Below are 22408 nucleotides of genomic sequence, written 5' to 3'. Positions count from 1 at the left end.
CCCCCACACAGATTATGTCTTGGCATCAGGACATAAAAGTTTTAACAAATATAAAACATTGTTTATGAAAGCTACATACTGTAGTTTTAAATTTTAGACAGAACTTATCATTTAGTAAATTTAACAAAAGAAAATTGGCACACAATAGGAAAAGATATATATAAAAGGTGCAGTAATTTTATTTATGTTTAATGAATTTATCCTGTTCAAGTATTCTTGAGAAAATACAGAAAATACATATATTTATAAAACACCAACACTGTAACTAACTGTACACATACAGACCTCTCTACCCTTCCAATGAAGGCAGCATGAATGAAACCAGTAAGATCACAATGTACAGATGAACTCGGAGCCTCGTTTTCCAGCACTAACTTCTGATAAACTATGTACAATTGGACCAAAAGCAAAACAAAAACAAACAAGACAAAACAGGTTTGTGGTTTCAAAAACCGTGATTATTTGTGTTCTTAACGCTTCTTTTAACATTTATTTCTGCCCTTGTTCCACCTCGGCCCAGGCATTAGTAATAAGACTCTGATAAGTTGCTTTGATTCTTTTCACAATCCTCAACTTTTACTCTCTAAACATCTGCGACACCTTGTTGGGAAACAGGAGAGGCGAACTTCAAAAACACCCAGCCTGGCTTCTGCTGGCTTTGACGGGTCACACAGCTCGAACACTCGAGTCCCCTTTGGATGCAGAATAATGAGTCATGAAGGGAGAGCTAAAGAGGAAGCGCGGCCTGTGATTGGCTCAGGCTGAGGAGAGCGCGGCAGTTTCAGACGCGTCGACTTCCATTGAACAGTCTTCCTGTCTGGAGGGCTTCTCTTTCTTGGGAGCTGCAAAGTCAGATCAAGTTTGGTGTAACTGGAAAACGTATAAAACTGAAGCGCTCACAGGTGTTCCTACTAGGGCAGGGTGACAAAATCTTTCATTCTTTTTCAAACCAGATCTAGTTTTGATTTCTTTTTTCCCTATTTTTTTTTCTTAAAGAGAAATGACAAAATATTTTTCAAAATGTGACTATTTTTTGTCATCCCTTCCACTCGCTGTGAGAAAGACTTTTTGTTTAATTACAAAGAATGTAGTCATAATAATAGAATAGAGATGCAATATTACCAGAAAATGTCTTAAAATGGAGAAAATTGACTTAATGAGAAAAAAGCTTCAGAATCTGTGGTTCCTTCTTTGAAACAAAGTCGTTTGCTCAAACATCTAAAAGTCTGGCAACTGATAACACTTTTAAAATCAGCATCAAGTTATACAGTTTTATCTGTAAACTTAAACCAAAACAATAACTTCACAACATTCCTGATGTTAATGATTTTTTGTGTTGGGAGTTCTCATTAAATGAATACTTTATTCTTTTATTTGGACTGTTCTTGTAATTAAAAAAAATAAATAAAAACTCAGCTTGACTCTAATATTGTGTCATAGAGTTGACCTGAATTCAAAATGTATTTAAATAGAAGCTTTAAAATACGCTTGTCAAACAAGATGGCCGCCTTGGGACACCCAAGGAGGCCATTGTTGGAAAAATCCTGATTTTCAAAACAATTGAAACATATTCCTGCTCCTCTCAGGTAACTCACCACTCTGTGTGGAGATAATGACACAATCTTCGTCATAGTCATCCTCAGTGTCAGCCTGGAAACCGTCCGTCTCCGCCGCTTCGGCCTGAGAGAGAACAATGAAGCCACATTAACAGATTGTTTTCCCATCAGGGGGAAGAAAAAACGTGCGGCAGGAGCTTTTCGCTTTTCGGAGGCGTGCCTGCTCAGGATCGTTGCATCTCTTCATGAACTTGGTGATGGACATGCTGCCGGCGCTCCTCCTCTTGCTGGAGGCCGACTGGGCGGTGGAGGCAGCTTGGGGCGTGGTCGGAGAGTTTCCCTGGGATCCCGTGGCCGCTGGGGGCTCTTCGCGGGACTCGTCCCGGGCTCCGGTGGTGAGGTAGGTCCACTTGCAGGGCACTGGGAGAGTGTCCTGGCCGAAGCGGGCCAGGACGTCGGCGTGCACGTACCAGCAGCAGCGCTTGAAGGAGGAGCGCTTCTCGTAGACGGCGTTGCTCTTGATGAGGCGCCGCAGCTGTATCCTGAGAGAGAAGAAAGACGGAAACGTCAACAAGAACGACTACCGGTAAAGCGCCGACGCTTAAAATGTAGTTCAACGCTGCTCTTCACCTGGACGGGACGTTTTCTGGAGGGCTCGGAGGACTGGGCAGCTTAGATGGTGACGACGAGGAGGAAGAGGAAGAGCTCTGCTGGCGATAAAACTCCTGGAACTCGGAGATGATGACTTTGACGCTGTTGGGGTTTCCGTGCAGCAGGGGGAGCAGCTGACCTAGCACTGAGAGAGGATTCACCTGAATGTTACGAAGCTTGTGAGAAGGCAGTTAAAGTTTCACAAAAACACTTTAAGGAACAGTTCACTAAATAATAGCCTGACTTATAACAGTCACCAAGCGGTCGATGCAAAAATGTAAAATGTTTGTAAAATATGTTTAATAGATTAAAAAAAAAAGATTTGGTGGCTAACAATTGTCATTACGAGGAGCCGTGTTTGCATAAGACGGGTTTATATTTCAGCTTATTGGAGGCATATCTGTCCAAAGTAACTATTTGATAGAAGAGTAAATCAGTGCAAAAATATTTATATAGATTTAAATTTTGCTGCGGTATTTTTAAGACTTTCGGCCAATTCAGCTGAGCCATCAGCACAAGAAACATTAGATAAATAACTAAGGATTGATTGATACAGCTGCAGCTTCCTTGTTGGCTTTTGTTGATGATTTCACTCCAATTATAACGTTCCAGTTATGCAGCTAAAGCTCTATACACTCAGGCTATTTGAACATAGTCATTCTTTTCTTCACAATAATTGTTTTGAAAAGGTTTGAGCTGAACGAGGAAGGAAATCAAACACGTTTGAACGTTTGTGGCCGATTTCACGTCGAAAGGAAAATGCGTTTTAAACTTACGCTGCTCCTCTCTCTGCCCCTTCTGCAGCAGCTCTGCAGGCGTGGGGCTGTTGTCCACAGTGGGCAAAGGGTCGATCAGACACACGGCGTAAGGCTGGAAGGCCTCCTGACCGGCTCCATCTTCGTCCCACACGCAGCCTCTGACCACGGCCTCCAGCACCTTCATCTTCTTCTTGCTGGACATCAGCTCGTCCCACTCTCTGGCTTTCAGCGTCTGACGCAGTTTTTGTTTCTCCAGGTCGCCGCCGTCCTGCGAAGGTGTACGTTTTTTTTGTTTTTTTACTAGTGACTTAAAGACACCTAGAAAATGTCAAGTTTCTACATTTTTCATTTCCTATTTAAAGCGTTTCTTGTCTTTGAATCAAAACATAAACTGGAACGTGTCTGACAAATAGACTAGTGACTCCTTTAAATTAAATCACTGACAAACTCCCCACTTTCACTTAAAGTAAGCAAAAGATTTAATCATACCTCCTCCTCCAGAGCACCTTCATCGTCTGAGAGGTAGCCATGAGGAACGAAAAAGCCGTCGTCATCGTCGTCGTCATCCTCCCCACCTTCCTCTTCCTCCTCCTGTAAATCAGTTAAGCAGTTGTGAAATTATTTGAAAAAATAAACATTTTCCCCACGTGAAGCTCTCTGAAATATACTCTACGCTGCGATCGGTAGTTACTCAGAATGCAAGCGTTAATTTAAACACTAATGATGCGTGAAACACATAATTTACATCCGAGAGAAAACTTTGAATGATATGCAGTGGAAAAAAATTAAAACACGCTAAAGCCTTCACCACGGATACATCTGCACAGAAACAACTGGAAATCATTTATTTAGGCTTTCAGGCTTTTTACATAAGCTCCATTCACAGGATGATCATGTAATTATGCAAAAAGCAGGCTGACTTCTGATCAACAAACTGCAAATTTGAAACGTTTTTCTTTCCAGGAACTCATAAATTGTGATTTAACTTTTAAAACAAAATGTGGAACAACAAAAGCTACTCCTGTCCACTTACCCCTTCACTATGAGACAAAGACTCTCCGGGTTCCTCTTCCTCCCATTCTTCATCACTGTCCACCTCGTAGTCCAATAAATCCTGCGGTGGAAGAAAACAGCCGTCACGACTTCTTGTTGAATTCAAATAACTAATTGTTTCTGGAAACCAGTTTCACCTTGTCCTGCCTGAGGGGGCAGCGGGCAGAGATGTGTGAGCTCTTCTTCCTCCAGGTGCCCCAGTACGCTGGACGGTAGTTCTCGTGGAACTGCAGCAGCTTCATCGGTCCGTAGCGTCTGCGGTCCGGAGTGTCGTCCGGTTTGGACGGGTCCAACACTATGCAGTCCCTGAAGGAGCAGAGCGAGGAGAAAACACTGGTTTTCCTGACATCTTTCACTCTGAACAGTCAAATGTGTTTTTTTTTTTCTAATCCTCCTTTAAATCTAACTTTTCTTTAAATAAAGTTGGATCATTAAATTGCCAAAGTGAAGTCAGGGTGGAGACATTATTCTGAAGCCAGATAAATTACAATCCACGTTTCTTCTTTAAGTTGCGTAGATTCTATAAAAATGTTTTACCAAAAGAATCTAATAAGCACTTCTGACCCTTAAAATCTGTCCATCTTAAAAACAGCCTTTCCATCAGCAGAAAACCACAATTCCCTCAACTTCTCACTCATTAAAGCATTAAAATCTGGATTTGAAAAATAAAATCATCTTCTGAAAAGAGGAATACGAGATTAAAAGTACGAAATTATAATGTACAATTATATTTTATATCGAAAAGACCGCAGGGATACGAGACTCACTCTACTGCTAATGTTAGCACACCTGATTCTAATTATTGAATTACTTCAACTCCAGCAGAAACTTATTAATTAACCTTTAAACTGAATCAGGTGTGCTGCAGCAGAAGACATCTGAAACGTGCAGGGAAAACAAAATGTTGAGCAAAACGTGTTTGGGTCAGCAGATCTGGACAGTGATCAAAAAATATAAGATTGAATCATATTTTCAAGCATCTCCTGTAAACCAGCAGTGGACAATGATCATTTTATCAGCTCTGCTAACTCATAACGCAGCCGGTAATAACGCAACATCAGCATTTTTGAAGTCAAATACTTTTGTAAATGTATCATTTTTAATTTCGTAAACTTTTTTTTTTTTTTGGAACGACAGCAGATTCCCTCCAAATGAAACTTGGAAGATTAAACGCTCCAGATCAAATAAGTCTCTTTAGAAACGTTTAATGGTATGTGCATAGTTAATGGACGTAAACGGGGTTTGGACGACTCGTAAAGTTTAGATTCGAATCACAGCAGGAGAAGCGTGATGAGCAGCTAAAGTTAACACCCACACACCGACAGAAACGAGCTTCCTTTTAAGGCCCTGAATCCCCTCAGTGATGTCAGACGCCGTTTTCTCATGACAACTTTAAAACTCTTCATTAATGAATTCACTTTGTGTCGGCATCCGCTCATGTGGAGGTTTTACGCGGCCCATCGTGTCACTTCTGCTCATTTTAATCGCATTTCATGAGTAGAAAATGTTGATTCCTAAATAAACTAGATGTGAACTCAAATCCTGATAAACGTTCCATTATTATAATTTAAATGAAGGGCTAAGGATCACACTCATAACTTCAATTTGCTTGTTTGTATTTCTTACAGAGTCTCAAATATTTTTTTTTAACTTTATAAACAATAAGCGGCTTCATTTAATATTTTGCAATAGTTGAGTTTCGTCTATGCAGTCTAGGGTTCAAACAAATAATCTAGTGATTCAATTCACTCAATTTTTTTTAATAAAAAGGTTCCTTAGAAACTTTTTTTTTTTAATTGCCATTTGTTTTTACTCATCAGTTCTGGGCAGTATGACCTTTGGTTATGTGAGCTTATTTGAAAAAGCAACAGATTATTTAGTCAGCAGAGCAAGAGACGCAGCAACGATGACACTAAAAAATAAAGAAGAAAACACCAAAAAAGGACTTTAACTAGAAAAGGTCCTACAACCACAAAGTCCTGGTATCTACTCTGTCAGAGCGTCTGATTCTTAAGCTACAGATCAAACCCTCGGGATGTAAATGGGTGAATCCGCCCTCATCGTTTTCTGGACCAGGTCACCGAGCGTCTCCGTTCTCACCCGAGCGTGTCCGCTTGTCTGCGTTCGGTGCGTCCCGACCGTCTGGGTTTTTGTCCGATCCAGTCTTTCAGTGCGTTGAGGTTTTCGGCAGGTTTTAGCAAACACCGGTCCAGCTCCTCCAGAACCGAGTCGTCACACTGAACCCGACACAGAGGCGCCAGAGACATGTTCTCTTTAATTTCAAACGGAGCAAACTTCCCACACGCAGCTGCGAGAGTCTGAGGAGACGAGAGGGACGGAAAGCACTTAGAAACAAATTCAGAGTCCAAGAGGGTAATGATGATGAACATGAGACTCTAAACTGTAATAAAGGTGACCTACTGACCTTTGGGGCCTGCTGGACTTTGGGTTTCTGTAGAAACCGAGTAATTTCTGCTTTCTCAGCTTTTAGGCGCTGGAACCAGAAAGAAAACAGTCAAACATTAAATATTAACCAACTTCATCACATTCGTTTCTACAAAGACCTACATCTTTCTCTTCTTTCAACCGTTTCTCTTCTTCCTTCATTCGCTTTTCCTCTTCCTTCTTCCGTTTCTCCTCCAGCTTTGCCCTGAGGAAGATAAACAACATGAAATTTGTGAAAAACAACAACAAAACAAAAAAAAACCCTAACATGTCTTTATATTTACTCAAGCTTAGACTTCCGCAGCTCCTCTTTTGCTTTTAGCCTCTCTGCCTTTTCCTTCTCTTCCTTCTCCTTTTTTTCTCGTTTTTCCCGCTCCTCCTTTTCCTTCTTCTCCCGTTTTTCCCTTTCTTTCTCCTCTTTGAGCTTGCGAGCCTCTTCTTTCTTCTTTTCCTTTGCAGCTTTGGCTTCTTCCTTCTGCCGTTCCTTCTCCTGCCGCAGCCGTAACCGCTCTTCTTGCTCCTGTAAACTCTGCAATCAGACATAATCAGTTAACCGAAGGATTAATTCAGGGGGTGAAAGAGACACTGAAACTGAGAGTTGAGGAACATTTATAGAAAATCTTAAAGCAGAGTTTCTAAAGTTGCTTCCTCCTTGAAATCACCAACTTTTACAGATTTCTCAACCTATTTTTACCATATACAAACATACAATTCCAATAAATTATTAGTTTTTTAAAACAATGATCAAGTATCATCCTGAAAAACCTCCAGTTATGAACAAAACAAGGGTCGCATCTGCAGCTGCTGTTTTCCTAACAGCACCAACAAAAGAAATATTGTATCTATTGTCACTTTTGATAGATAAATCAAAATGTCTTAGCAAATACCGCAAAATATACAGAATTGCATACAATCTCCAATGCATTAGTGTGTGCAATAGGGTGCACGGATTAAATATTTGCTAGGATATGACATTTTATTTTATGCATTTTAATTTTTGGAAATATGATTGCAATTAAATGTTTTACTGAAGTTGTTCAACATCAGCTGTAAGTCAGCATGGCCGCCATATTCTTACTCACCAGTTTATTTGACTAATTTAATTTTGTAAATGTGGGCATTTACTTTGTAGGGAGTGGAAAATAGGCGATAAAGTCTAGAAAAGCTAAAGTTTTTCCATATTTATCCAGACCTGGAAAACATCAAAGGCAAAAAATATCGTACTTCTTCCAGACTTTCAGGCTACATGTGAACCCTGTTAACCTGAAATGCTAAACCGCCTTGCAGCAGGAGCTGAACTTTACGAAGTCTACCTTTAATGAGCGCCTCTTGATCTTTTTCTCCTCTGCTGGTATCTTAGGGGTGGTGGGGGTCTTTGGGTCCTGCAACGGGAAAAAAAAAATGTGTATGGGGTGTTTTACTGGCAAAAATCAAAGCTGAATGAATTCTAGCAAGAACAATAATGGCAAATAAAGAAAATTTAGGCACTGTGCTCTTTTTTAAAAGGGGTTTTTGGTTATTATTTTTAGACTTATTTTTCAAAATGTAGAAAGTAAATTAATATTTAAATACATTTTGGTGATGCCAAAATAATTTCTTAAAAAAATATAGAAAATGGCAAACTACACATCTATTCAGTCCGATTTTTTTTTTTTTTTATCAACAATTACACAGTAGAAAACTGGGATAATCTGCTGCCATGCTGGTTCGTACTTTAGGTGTAGTGGTTGGCGTCAAGTCGCCGGTCTTGGCGTTTTCTGGTGAGCTCTCGGACATGGAGCTGGCCGATGACGGCGACTGTGTCGACTTATTTCCCAACTCATTTTGCTCCTCTGGCTCGCTGTCTGAATCCTGAGTAGTAGTATCCAGCTGGGAGACGGATGTGGCGAGATCTTCCTCTTCTTCTTCTTCTTCTTCTGCCTCTTCGTCAGTAATTAAGACGAAGTCTGCAGTCTGTGTTTCAGGAGTGTCAGTAACGTTCTTGTGTTTCCCAGCAGCCTCTGTTCTGTCTTTGCGCCGCTGCTTGGTTTTCGCTGCGGGACGAGAAGCGGCCGGCGCAGGGGAGCCGCGGCGCTTTGCGGGGGACGATTTGTCGTCGTCGGTCAGGTCGATGACCGCTTTACTGTCCGAGGACGCAGAGGAAGTGGGGCACCTGCGTCTCAGGAAGCCGTCCAGCGGGCCGCGGCCGTTGACCAGAGGCGGGCCGCTGCGTTCGGAGAGAGGAGACGACTCGTTCTCGTTCTGCGTGTCTGGGTCTGCGGGTCCGGGGCAGGAATGGGTGCAGGGACGCTTCGGCGGCTGGTTTTCTTTAGGTTCGGCATTCAGGCGCTTGAACGGGAGACGAGCTGGAAACAAGAGAAAAGAAAAGAAGAAGCAAAACAAGAAGACTGTTACAAATAAATTATACTGTCAATAATTCACTGTTAATAATCTGCAGTTGGCTCACTAAATGAATATGCTCAGCTTTGCATCAATTACAGCAACCTTTCTTTTTTTTAGTAGAAATGCAGAGTGCCTGTTTTCACTGATAATTTTTTCCAGTAATGTAAAAAAAAAATATATATATATATATATATATAAAAACATCTGTGTCTTATTTTTTACAGGACAAAGTTAGTTTAATTTTTAGTTAAAGTTTTTAGTAAATTTTAGTGTTTCTGATCAAACTGATTTATTATTATTAAACCAAGATAACCTGAGCAAATACATAAATTGATCAACTAATTATTTATTTTAAGTAAAAAATAAAAATCAAGTGTTTGTGATGACTGGAAATTGGATTTAGATCTGGACTTTAACTAGGCCAAACCCAAAACCTCTCTTCTGAGTTTTTAAAACTTCAAGCTGATTGGTGTCGGTGGCTTTTGGTGCCTACATTTATTTAAACCCAGGAATGATGTGTTGTTCTGTCAAGATCATTTTGGTCAATCCTTAGCTGTCAGACGGTCTTATTAAAATGACTTCATTTTTCCTAAAGGCCTAACTTGGATTCCTGATTTTGGACTGAACATGTTTGTCTTTTCTTTTTACAGGACAAAGTTAGTTTTAGTAGCTTTTTCCCCTGAACAAATGATGTATTAATTCAGAAACTACACTATTATTTACCCAATTGATCTTGGTATAATATTACAATATTTTGATGATGTGAAAACATTGTATCCTGGCATAAAAAAGGCAGCAGAAGCCATGGGTAGGAAATGACATACTTTTACACAGAACTGTATTTGTAAGATTATTTTTGGTTGTTATTACTGCAATGGAATACAAATCTATCTGACAACTTTTTTTGAAAAGCTTTTCAATTTTGGTCTTCATGTTCGAGGATGCATGATGAATAAATGCAAACAACCCCATGTCACTTTTACCTTGAATAAGTTTCTTGTTGGCATTACTTGATTTGCAATCCATGCCTGAAAGAAAACAGCAGATTAGAGATTAATTGATGACATGATGAGCTAAGACTACACAGGTTGTTACAGTGAACTGATAAACATGTCACATTCAAGCAAATGCCACCAAACAATGGTTTCCAACAACTTAATCATTTGTCTGTTTACAGTAGACGTGCATCCATGATTAAACACTTTCTAGAAATGTAAGTGTGTTGAATGTAAAGGCCTGTGACGCTGCATTCATAAATCCTAACCCTGTGCTCAGAGTACAATATGAGGCTGGATGTAGTGGCCGTGTTTGGCTCGCTCTCCCGCCAACCTGTGTCTCAGTCGGGCTATGGAGGCCCAACCGGATCGAGGCTGCAGAGTGAGCAGCACCTCGGGGTTGCCAGGTAATGTCTGACTGTCCCTCAGACAACTGGAAGCTTTGGAAAACCCACTCTGAACATCTGTAGCCCGCTGTGGTGTAACAGTCCGTAAAACGGACAGATGAGAAAGCAAAAACAAGAAGTGAGCTTTGACAGCCCACTTCGGAGAGCAGCTTTGATCTTACGTACTAGCTTTGAGCCTGCCAACCATGCTACACGACTAGCTTTGCATGCTACTTTAATGACACTAGCCAGACACTGTGCTACGCAACAACAGACTTAGCCATCATTGCTATTAATGTAAAACATCTTCAATAGAAACTGTTGACAAGACAAAGGCACGGCGTGGCGCCACTTAAATGTATCCTATAAGACAAATAAGGTTAAAAAAACATATTAGTATTATGTTAACAATCATGTAGAGGGCAGCTGCTTCCAAGACAGCAGCAACAGATTTATGACCCAAACAAGAGCTTTTTCATGAAATGATACAAGTACAGTAAATACATTTGAGCATACCCGATACTGGTAACGCTGACAAAGTTACCATAGTGCAGCAGAAGCTGGAAATATTACACCTGTAGTCCCTTTATTTAATCGATAAATTACAATTTTGAAAAAGTGACTCGCTCGTGGCACAATAGATAACATTTCTGCATGTTTTAAGTGTTTAAGCTTTTAAGACAAGGTATTACCTTTTCTGTGGGGAGTCGATACTGCCAAATGTCCGTCCGCAGATGAACTTTCCGACGCCAACATCCCAACTACTGACCCGGGGCCTCTTTCGTTCTCAATGTTCTGCAGTTAAACAACTTTGACACACCGACAAGAGCAGCGTTAACGCCAAAAAGCCCCCCCACTGGTTAGTAAATATCAAGTTCTTATTTACACGTCATACGATCTTAATTTATTTCACATAAGCATAACTAAAAGTCTTTCCGCATCTCCTGCGTTCTCCCTCTGTTCACCCCGCCGCTTGCCTCGCGCTCCCGAGTCGGAATTGGCGGGAGTCGGGTCCGTCCATCAATAAGCTTCGCTGATTGGTCGAAATCAATTCTTGGCTCTTCCAGGGTACGTTGGATTTGTGCACCTGCTTTGCCTACTTACTCCAGCGTTCTCTCGAAAACTTTAAAATCTTGACATGTAGATGAGGATACGCTCAAAGTTTTGTGGATTTCAAGATGTCTTATTAAGATAATAAGGGCTGATCTCTTAAAGTCAATAGAGGTGAATCAGAAAATGTAAATTATGTGTACGCTATCCGCATAGTACTGAACGCTCCTTGCCAGCAACCAAAACATGTCACATAATTTTTTTTCACAGGAAGCGCGTTCCGGCTGATGTTTCGAGTTATGTGATTGGCCACAGAGCTTGACTTTATCAATAAAGTCAAACTTTATTGCAGAAGAAGAACGATCGTCGTGTCCGCCATACTGTGTGTGGCAAAATTTGCTTTAAATGCTAATAAAAGTGTGAAAAACATGTCAGAACAAAAGAAACAGAACAATTGCAATTAAGCTAAACCAATTTAGATTGAGACTTTTATATGACAGTACAAGCAATGATAATGTTTGAGAACGATTTTAACATCTGAAGGTCAAACTAACCTAAATTAAGCTTTCTTTAATCTATTTTTTGAAACTATGCCAAATATACCAAAGCTATACCAAAGTTGAATTTAATTTTAATTGCAATAATTTAAGAATTTTATTTCAGCTGCCTTTTCAAAACATTAAACAGAACATTATAAATGACATGAAAATTAACAAAATTCAACAAATGCTTAAAGGTAATTCCCAGTATTATTTATTTTTTAGTGGTTTAATTAATGAAAGTCTTGCTTAATGTTAAACAGAACAGCCTGGTACTTCTAAACCCTCACAATATCACAATACCACTCGGGCAAGCACAATTCCAATATGTTGAGAATGACCGTATGTTAGCAGAAATGCTAGTCAATATGGCGGCGATTTGACCATGGACAGAGTGTGTTGAGACAAATGATAAATTTTGTTAGTAAATTGAAACGTATTCTAAGTAAGGACATGTATGAAAGCGAGATGAATAAAGATATGTGTGATATTAATCTAAGATTATAATTCTTCTAATGGAACTTATTTAAATAAAATAATAGTTTTAATTATAATATCTTGATTATAAAACATACAGTTTTGCTCAACTCAGTGAGAATTTTTGGATCATGTTTTCAAAAGTTTTACAAGAGTTTCTTAAAATTGTTTCCAGTTGTTTATGAACTGGGTGGAGACGGAGGAACGTAATCACGCTGTAGTCACGCGTTTTCCGTTTACCGCTCGCGTGAATTCTGGAAACTGTAGTTCTCTGTTCACCGCCCCTGAAAGGGCCATGTCAACAAAGAGAATAGTATTAAACTACAAAATAATACACGGTGCAGCACAGTCGCAAAGCGTTTGACTGGGGTCGAAAAAGCGCATCCTGATTGTTTCGAGGATCCCTGGATTTGTCGACGGAAACGTGAGGAGAAACGTCTAAACCTGGTAAAAGTAGCATTTATTTAAATAACGTCTTGCATCCGCGTCATGGCCGGAAGAGTTTCACTTTTTTCCGCTATCAGACAATTGCTCAAACAAAGCAAATATGTAATATAAACAGATAATTGACGCTCTTCTTTGCTCATCGTGGTTGGACTCCTGTACCAACAGAGCGAGTTAGCTGCTTTTTCATTCCTGCTATCCTTGCAGCGTGAACATTAGATAACTTTGAATGGGTTAGATGAGTGCACAAGTTACTGCTTGGTTGTAAAATTAGTCACCAGTTTGACCAAAGTCGAAATGGGCAGAAAGGAGTTTCTCGCTGATTGTATTTAGACACATTTTTAATTATATAAAAATTATATATAAAGACGTAAATATGTGTTCCTGAAATTACAGTTATTGTTGTAATTACTGTTGTTGAACAGCATAGCATGCAAATTGATAGTATGAATAATTATGAATATATTTACTAATTCACAGAATTATTAAATATATATGAATATTTACATATGTTGTATCTGTGTGTTCCTGTTATTTAGGAAGGAAGGGGAATTTCAACATGGCAGGTTTGTGTTTATGTGTTAATTCAATTTTTATTCCTATTATTCCTATATGAATTCCTATTCATGGATTAATATTAATCTATATTCATGGATTATGTTTTCATTAATCCGTGAATAGGAATTCACTCCCCACCCAAAAAAGGGAGTGGATTTCCATTGATGAAGATCCATGGATCTTCATCAATGGATGAAGATCCATTGATCTTCATCGATCAATGGATCGATGAAGATATTAATCTAGAAGTTAACGTTTTCCTAACTTTTGGATTCTTAAACAAAAATGCAGTAGGAATGACTGTGAATCTGTGCTTCCTCTTTTAGAGCGGGTAAATAACTTTCCTCCCTTGCCAAAGTTCTTAAGACTAAAGCCATGCTTTTACCAAAACATCGATGAAGAAATCCCTGCAACTCACAAGCAGCTGGTGCAGAGAGTTTACAAGCTTTGGATGAGTAAGTAGTTAACGCACACATTTATCATAAAGAAAATGTTCTTTTTTCCTTAATCTCAAAATCACTCACTTCCTCTTTCCTCCGACCCTCCCGCCTTTTTCCCCTTCTGGTCTTCAGTGTATTCGGCCACACTGTGCATAAATGTCATTTCATGCATTGCTTGGTGGGCTGGAGGGGGAAGTGCCACAAACTTTGGTTTTTCTCTGCTCTGGCTCCTTCTCTTCAGCCCCTGCAGCTACACATGTTGGTTCCGACCGCTCTACAAAGCTTTCAGGTAAGTGGTTTAAATCCTATCAAAACATGTTGGTTGTTAGTAAAGGCTGCGATTAAATCAGGACTCGGTGTACGCCTCAAGTGTTTCCACACCTCTCGAACCTTTTCATGTTGTCGCATTGCAACCACAAATCTCACTGTGGTTTTTACTGGGATTTTGTCTAATATTTGTATCTATTATGTCACTGACCACGTGCTCTGTGCTTGTTGAAGAAAAGCATTGCCACAGAATAACGCTGCCCCCACCATGCTTCTCTAGGTGTGTTCAAGTGATGTGCAGCGCTAGGTTTTGGGGGGTCTGGTTGCCTCGCATGGTGTTTTGTTTGGTACTTACAGATATTTCACACTTGGTCTTGTCACTCTTTTGTTCATTTCGTGCCAAATCAAGATCATTAATGCTCTTAAAGGGCTGGTTGTGCCACAATGAACCGATAAAACCTGTTCACCAAACTGTTAAAATATCAGTGAATTCTTAAAATGAAATAATATTATTGAACATCCTTTCAGTACCTTCAGGATTTTGTGATTCTTTTTGTGATTTTTGGCTATAAAAATCAATGAGTTTGTGGTGCTAATTTGGAAATATTTGCAATATTTGCACTTATTTATGACGGTAAACGCAACTTTTTATTACTCGCTGTACAGATCGTGGATTATATAATCTGACATCAGTTAAAGCTGAGGCAGCTGTTTAGTACAAGTAAGAAAGTTTTTGACAATTTTTGAGAATAATATGCAATAAAGTCCCAATTATGTATTAGCGCAACAAAAGAGCAGGGATTTGTTGATTTTGCGTGAATCTCCACGATAACTCTCAAGAAACTGAAGGGACTGATTGATATAATTTAGCAATAAACAGAAAAAAACTGCACTGATTCGACTGATAACATAATATTTAAGCACACTTGGTGTTTAGTGCAGAATCCGGAAGGCCACGTACAAAGCTATGGTGGGCCAGATTTGGCCCACAGGCCTCAGGTTTGACACGTGTGCAATACACAGTTCTCTGTGAGATGTTGAAAGCTTCTGAGATTACCTCTGTTTTCTAATTAGTTGACTCTTGAAAATAATTAGTCGGGTTTATTTTCATTTAAAAGTTTCTGAGTCAAGTGAACTGGCATAAAATGCACATCACACTGTTCAGATTTTTATCTTTAGAACGGTTTCTGATCTGAGTTTCACTTTGTTTCACTTTACTTGCTAATTTGTGTTGGTCCGTCATAAAAAAAAACCCCAGATTAAAATATCTTGACGTTTGCAGTTGTAATATAACAAAATGTGGGGGGAAAAAAACCCAAAATATGTAAATTCTTCTTGCATAATCATTGCTGATTATTTTCAGATATTTGGTTGATATCAGCATTGATACAGTTGTAGAGTGATAATCTCTGTCAGAGGAGCTTTTTCCTTTCCATGTAAAATTTGTAGCCTGGCTTTTCTGGTCTTTCCACTGCTTGTTTTGTTGACGGTATCACGTTTCGTAGCGTCAGATTTTCACATAAAAAGTTAGAATCAAAGAAAATGGAGCTGCTCTGAATCTCTCCGGCATCATGACTTTGTGTTTCCCTTTGCCGTTCACAGGGCTGATAGCTCCTTCAACTTCATGGCCTTCTTCTTCATCTTTTTCCTTCAGTGTGTCTTGACCGTTATCCAGGCTATAGGCATCTCTGGATGGGGAACATGGTGAGTCTGGACCAAACTTACTGTCAAGACTTTGTCTGTTTTGTCCACCAGTTTGTTTGTTTGTTTGTTTTTTATCAGAGATAATCTCAAGGAATTTTGCTATCTAGTTGTTTTTTACTTTACGTCTACTCTGTTATCAGACATTTTACTTAAAATGAAAGCAAAGATATTTAGATTGAACTTGTTCAGACTCTACTCCATTGTCATTTGTGTTGTATCGTGACAGTACACAGCTGTTCGACAGGTTTGTTGTGCCATTACTGTCCTAATATTTAATGTGTAAACATGGGAGGATAGACAAGGTGAGCAATTTAACGCTAACTCAACGAACGACTCTGATGTTTTAGAGAAACCTAAAAAGGTCAGTAAAGCTCCTTAGTCTACAGCAGTGAAGTAGAAAACCTCCTAGGTAGATGTTAGATGTTAGCTTTTGGGATATGATGGCGCTCTGTTGGTCTGAGCTCAATCGTCAAGACGCGCTTCGTCCTTCTGTGGCACAAATTAATGGAGGAAACTGTGAATCAGCTGACAGCTCAGTCGGCTGTGAAGTAATGAAGCAATAAAACAAACCAGAGCGCTTCTTTGCTATGCCCACGTTTAGGTTTAAAGGCACTGGATGCTAATGTGGCTAATGCTAACACAGGTCATCGTGGAGTCGGACTGAAGCTGGCAATTAGAGCAGAAAAAAAGTCCAGAAACCGTGGCAACCTTCCCTTCGTCTGTAGATTATCACTTAAGAAAATTTTATGCAAAATTACCAGAAAGATAAATATTGTACAGGGCTGCTGCTGAACACATCTGCATAGAGCGGATCTTTGTTTACACTGTAAAAAAATATGTTTGGTATGCAGTAGATCCATGTTTGTTTTAAAAGATGGTTTGTTTTAGTGTAGAATGACCCTTTATGTGTCCTTCAGTAGTGACTTTTTATTTGCATTATCAAAAAGCTGACAGGCAAATGGAAGCACACAAAGATGAGCACTTATATTTAAATAAAATAAAATGGCTGCCTGGCTGAAGCACACTTCCATAAAGGATATCAACTTGTATGCTAAGTGTTATGTTGTTAACCATTTAGCTAAACTGCAAAGGGATACTTTCAAATTGTATATATATTTTAAACAATGCTTGAATTGTCTTTTAATTATTGGTTTTCCCCAAATTAAAGAAGTTAAAATATTGTCATAGTAATTAATCCTATTTTTTTGCTCTTATCTGTAGAGAACCCTTTGCCTCTACGTATTCACTTCTTTTCTTAGCACAGATTTTTAGAATATTTGCAACCTTTTTCGTGGTTCTCCACATATTTGTACCCATGACCTAAAACCATCACTTATTGGTGATACTAATTGTTCTAATGACTCAGTATCGAAAGACTGAAATGTGATGCTGTGTCATTCTGGCACTTTCTCTTTCATCTGTTAATCAGACTCTCCACCACGCAGCGTGATGAAAAATCCGGTGGTTTTGAGATCATAAATATTCAGACCTGGGTTAGATTGATGATAACCAGGTCATGTCGAGGTTCAGCTTGCAAGAGTGACGGAAAAACTTTACTCTGGGAGAAATAAAATTGAAAACACCTAAAAAATATATATATCCTTATTTTTAAATCAATGTTTTAGCATCTACTAGATTAATTTAAAATACAAACACATCAATCTGTGTGAAAGAACGACGCACGAATGGCTTTTTAACTGGGTGCTCTTCCGTCAGGTGTTGAACTACATCTTTACCACAAACTAGATGCATTAAGCCGAGGTGCAGTTAGCTATTTATGCTAGCAGGCGGCACAGCCTGATATAAGAAGCACAGTTAAGCTTCTTACTGCATTAAAAGGAATTTATTCTGCTGTAAGATGTTCATCATGTGAATATTTTAAGTAACTTCAGAATGTTAGTTTAGCATTCCTTCCCTTCAGTGAGATTTCTCTCTAGAAAAACCACATTAGAGCATCGGCCACAGACCTTTATACTCTGCTCTTGTCAGCTGCCTAAGTAATCTCTTAAGCCACCTTTTATTTTTGTATCTCTCCTTAGTAAAGACACACACAGCAGACGACGGCATCAGGTCCTTGTAAAACGTAAAAATGTAATCTCTGAATCGTACGCATTTTTGACTTTAAGGAAAAGTTGAAAATGATGAATTGCTCTGTTGATGATCCAGTCATTTTGCATACTTCTCCAGCTGTGTGTGCTTGAGGGTTTTACTGTTTTATTGATGAAATCTGTGTTCTGATGAAATTTCTCCAGCCTTGTAAAAGAGTGAAGAAGGTGGTTTCTCAGCAAACTTAGCAATTCTTTTTTGCATATCCAGTTTTTTTTCCCTGCAACATATCTGCTTCAATTTTAAAAAAATTTTTAAATAATTTTTTCCTTTTTTTTTTTTGCCTAATAAACATCCAAAACAAAGCATGTTCCCTCTGGCAGTCTACACACAATTAAGAGAACTGCACACATGCTTGTTGTGACTGTACTGTTCACTCGTGGTTTTAATAATGACTCATTTGATTATCGAGTGTGTCACCGCATCTCAGTTCTCACTGCTTAATAATGTTTGTATTAAATCCACTTTGCTGTGTGTGCTCACTGTCTGATACACTAACTCGTACTACTTCCATCTCATCCTCACCGACACAAAGCGGCTGGATTGCCACAGTGATGTTTTTCAGCCAAAATGTGGGCTCCGCTATAGTGATGCTTATCACAACGCTGCTCTTCACTGTGGTGGCCGCACTAATGGCACTGGTCCTCATTAAGGTGAGTGAACAACAAGCTAGAAGCGATTTTTACCCTTCAGCGTAGTTTTTGAGTTTATCGACAGAAGTCAAAAATACGGGCGAATCTCAGTCAATTAGAAAATCATTGAAAAGTTGATGTATTTTTCTAATTTTGAGAAAAAGTGTTTTGCTTCCTTTACATATAGTATTTATTCTGTTTTGGATTTTTTTTTTTTTGGTGGGGGGAGGGTGCCTGGGGGTCCAGATCATCAATCAAATTTGATAAAAATGCAAAAACAGATTTTAAATGATGATTTTTGTTAATTTAGGGAAGTAATATAACTAAACTAACCTGGCCTTCTGGGAAGAGTTAAGGTTTTGGTGTTAGATTAATTTCTCTTGTAACCTAATCTTTTACAAATATTAACTCCATGTTGTGAAGACGGCTTCAAGAAGAGCATCAGCTGTCAGAAGAACACGTAGACTGGTCCAAAAGACCCAAGCACCACCTCAGGGATTAAATTACTTTTTATTTTATAAATCCATTTTAGCTGTCGTCAACAAAATGACCAGAAATAAATCTCCCAATCTCTACAATGCATTAACTTTTCAGTGTCACTCTAATTAATTGAGACGTCCCTGTTCGCCAAAGTCACAACGTTTCCTCCTGTTTTCGTGTCCCAGGTGCACAGGATGTACCGCGGCGGCGGCGGCAGCATGCAGCGCGCTCAGGAGGAGTGGAGCACAGGGCTGTGGAAGAGCGCCCCGGTGAGGGAAGCAGCCTTCGACGCCGTCGCTCAGACGGCCCAGGGCCCGACTTTGCCTCAGTACCCCACCGCGGTGCCCAGTTACCCTGACAACAGCCACTGGTGATGGCTGAGGTTCGCCACTAGGGGGAGACAGATGATCGGTCATTTCCACAATGCTGACAAAAGCACTTCAAAACAAATCAGCATGTCACTCTCAAAGTATGGATTAGACAGTTATTTTAAATTTAAGTAAAATAATAGCTATGAAAGTTTTTTTTTTCTTATTTGAAAGTTTTTTTCATCAACCTGAAACTGTTTGGAAGGTTGCCTTCAAAGTGTGCCATTCTGTTTCTACTTTGTTTACAAAAGGTTAATAAGAAAAAAACAACAAAAACAAATATAGTCTTAGACTTAAATTAAAGATTTGCTTTTGAAGGTTTAATGGATTGCAGACATGCAGAAACAAAATGAGTGATCACTTTAAAGCAAAGTGAAGAAAGTGTGCCTTATGGATCTGTGTAATGTTAGGATTTTTACAAAGTTGCATGCTACATAACGTAGCAAGGGTGATTGGGGTTTTTTTTGTTTTTTTTTGTTTTTTTCATAATTTTATAAGTTTGGTTTGTTAGCGATGCTTCCATGCTTGCCTTACTGTTGCAGATTTTGCATGTTTAAAGTCTCCCGCTTGACTTGCGCCCGCCTTAACAAAAGCTGCAATTTGTTTTTTGTTGAACTAATCGTATGCTTCAGTGAAGCAGGTTTTCTGTTTGATTTCTTACTGAGCACTGATATGCCAAAACACTTAACTCCTCCTCTTTCACACCCTAAGCAGCCAGAACAGCTGAGTTTTGTTTGCTTTCAGTGGATGAAAGCATCTTTATCTCCTGCTGCCATCGTTGTCGTTTCTTTCACTTTCCACCAGATACAGATTTTGTGTTTAATCACAACAGGCTTGCATGTGGCCACTAAAACATTCATCTGAAATGAGCTCGTATCTTGCTTCCAATATCCAGACTGATTGAAACCTGCATGGATCAATGGATTAACTGCAGGCTAATTCTGAGTTGGACTCGACTTTTGTCCTTCCAACATGCTTTTTATGTATGGAATTAAAATCTAATCTTGCGCCTGTCAAAGCCTGCCTGAAGTTCACATCTCATGCCTGAACTCCACATCTCAACTAAGAGGAAAAAGACGGTGCCTCCATTGTAGATTTTGACATTTTATTTACTTTTTCTTGTTATTAAAGTGTCCTTCGAGGACAACTGCCAAGTGTAACGTCTTAAATCTTCTGTATTAGGTTTCAGAAAATAAAGCGTACGTGTGAAAGTATTCTATACATGTCGTGACATTTCAATAAATTACTTTATTCACACAGCGTTTCTGGTTTATTCCACCACATTGGACTGTTTAACTGCAGTTCGTATCACAGTTTGCTTCTTCCATGAAGCATTGCCACAGCAGAAGAATGCACCACTTTTGTGCTTTGTCACAATGTGTTGTGTCATATTTTGTTTTCTGTACTTTGTTAAATCTGAAAGCCAAATGTCGGAGTATTTTGTTGGGACTCAAATCGAAGCATTATTTTGAAGCAGAAGAAATTTGACACTTGGTTTTCTGGTCTATCAGAGTCAGTGATAGACCAGAGTTACTGAGGAATAGGCATTAATTAATTAGTGCATGTTTATCTTTTGAATGGGTCTAGTCAAAGTCCAAATGTATATCCACTACAAAATTTATAAACTGTTGCCCATGTATGATTTCCACTCACTCTCAATTAGTTTTTGAGCTATTTTGCAAAGAAGAGTGAGGAAATATTTATAGATATGTAAGGCTGGCAGTGACTTAATCCCCAAAAGATTGCAGCTGTAGCCGCAACACAATGTTAACTCAAGGCAGATTTAATTCTTTTTTTCAAAATCATGCCTAATTTTCTGCTTTGTGATTATGTACTACTTTGTGTTGGTGTCATAAATACTAAATAAGATACTATGAAGTTTGAATTTGTAACATGAGAAAATAATTTTACAGTTTGCCAAACTTTTCCATTCTTGCATTTTTAACTTTAAAAAGATCTGGCGTCTGGATGACACCAACTGCTTTAGTGACATCTGGGATTCATGAACTGCAAACATTGCTGATAAATCAGTATGAGCCAGACTTTCTAAGCCTTGTGGCACCAGCTGCAATTGGCTGATGGAGTATTGAAATAACGCATGTATTCAACAGCAGCAGCAATTTTTTATTTTAATTTTTTTTATCTCCCAGAAGCAATTTTGATCCCTAATTATGTACATGATAACTTCTTTATACCACACTGGTAAATATTTAATGGGAATCTCGACGCATCGCTTTTATATCAACACTTGTATGAGATGAAACAGGATTCAAGTGTAGGTGTGTGGAAAAAAAAAAAAAAGATTTTTGTCACTCATCTCACTGTTCTCACCTGAGAACAGTGAGATTTAAGTTCTTCTGTTCTCAAGTCTTCCTAAATCACCATCTCCCCAATAAGAGAAATCTCAAAAGGACTCAACTGTAAGAAAAAAGGAAATCACAAAAAAAAAATTTTATTACCGTATTCATTTTTACAAGGCAATGTTTCCAGGTCAAACCCCCCCATTTTCCCATATTTTTATTTTTTTATTGATATGCCACCAGAAATTTACACCCACACCCGTACATTCCTGCAACAGCTGTGTCTTTTTTAGTTTAACACAAATTTACAATTTGAAGTAAAGCTGTGCGAACCCCACCGAAAGGAATAAAAGAACCGCCTTCCTACTGGAGCTTTAGGATGTAATTATCGAAACAAAATGGTGATATTTGTTAAGAAGTAGTTAATTACATGTGGCTTTTATTTTTTATTTTTTTTACTGAATGAGTGGTGAAAAAGTAGAGGCAGGAAGATTAACTCAACCAAAGAGCAATGAAAAAAATTACCCCTGTTGATTTCATACAGCAGGATCCATGAAATGAATTAAGCTTGAAGTTCGGTCACCAAGATGCTACATGTTCATTTCAAAGATTAGAGGGTAAAAATAGAAAATGGGAATTTCCTCCAATAAATAGTCAAAAAAAAAAGCTTGACTGTACATAAATATTACACAGATCGTATTCACAGATTGGGATTATACAAAAATATGACTGTAAAAAACATTTCTGGAGCAGATATTTAACAAGTTACATGTCTTTTTAGTGAATATCCGCTTCCTGAACAGACATTGGAAATCAC

General features: G+C 38.8%; 2 protein-coding genes across 2 annotated transcripts; one reads left to right on the top strand and one right to left on the bottom strand.

Moving 5' to 3' along the window:
* Positions 1-157: 157 nt before the first annotated feature.
* chaf1a (chromatin assembly factor 1, subunit A (p150)) lies at positions 158-11442 on the bottom strand. The gene is made up of 16 exons (XM_007576746.2): positions 10919-11442; positions 9829-9873; positions 8177-8808; positions 7777-7845; positions 6748-6992; positions 6587-6668; positions 6444-6512; positions 6119-6336; positions 4156-4324; positions 3999-4079; positions 3455-3556; positions 2984-3233; positions 2187-2352; positions 1777-2098; positions 1596-1680; positions 158-842 (listed from the first exon to the last, which is right to left on the bottom strand). Exons 1-16 carry the CDS (start codon positions 10980-10982, stop codon positions 757-759), a joined length of 2685 nt encoding a protein of 894 aa, XP_007576808.1. The 5' UTR covers positions 10983-11442; the 3' UTR covers positions 158-756.
* Positions 11443-12593: 1151 nt separating this feature from the next.
* Positions 12594-22257, top strand: scamp4 (secretory carrier membrane protein 4). Its single transcript, XM_007576745.2, has 7 exons — positions 12594-12739; positions 13276-13302; positions 13621-13749; positions 13867-14023; positions 15604-15705; positions 18347-18464; positions 19109-22257. The coding sequence occupies exons 2-7, from the start codon at positions 13296-13298 to the stop codon at positions 19295-19297; spliced, it is 702 nt and encodes a 233-aa protein (XP_007576807.1). The 5' UTR covers positions 12594-12739; positions 13276-13295; the 3' UTR covers positions 19298-22257.
* The last annotated feature ends 151 nt before the right edge of the window (positions 22258-22408 follow it).

Source organism: Poecilia formosa, unplaced genomic scaffold (genome assembly GCF_000485575.1).
Source record: "Poecilia formosa unplaced genomic scaffold, Poecilia_formosa-5.1.2 Scaffold415, whole genome shotgun sequence".
Lineage (NCBI taxonomy): Eukaryota > Metazoa > Chordata > Actinopteri > Cyprinodontiformes > Poeciliidae > Poecilia > Poecilia formosa.
The sequence above is the reverse complement of the archived record's forward strand: the minus strand, read 5'-3'. Positions and strand labels throughout refer to the sequence as shown.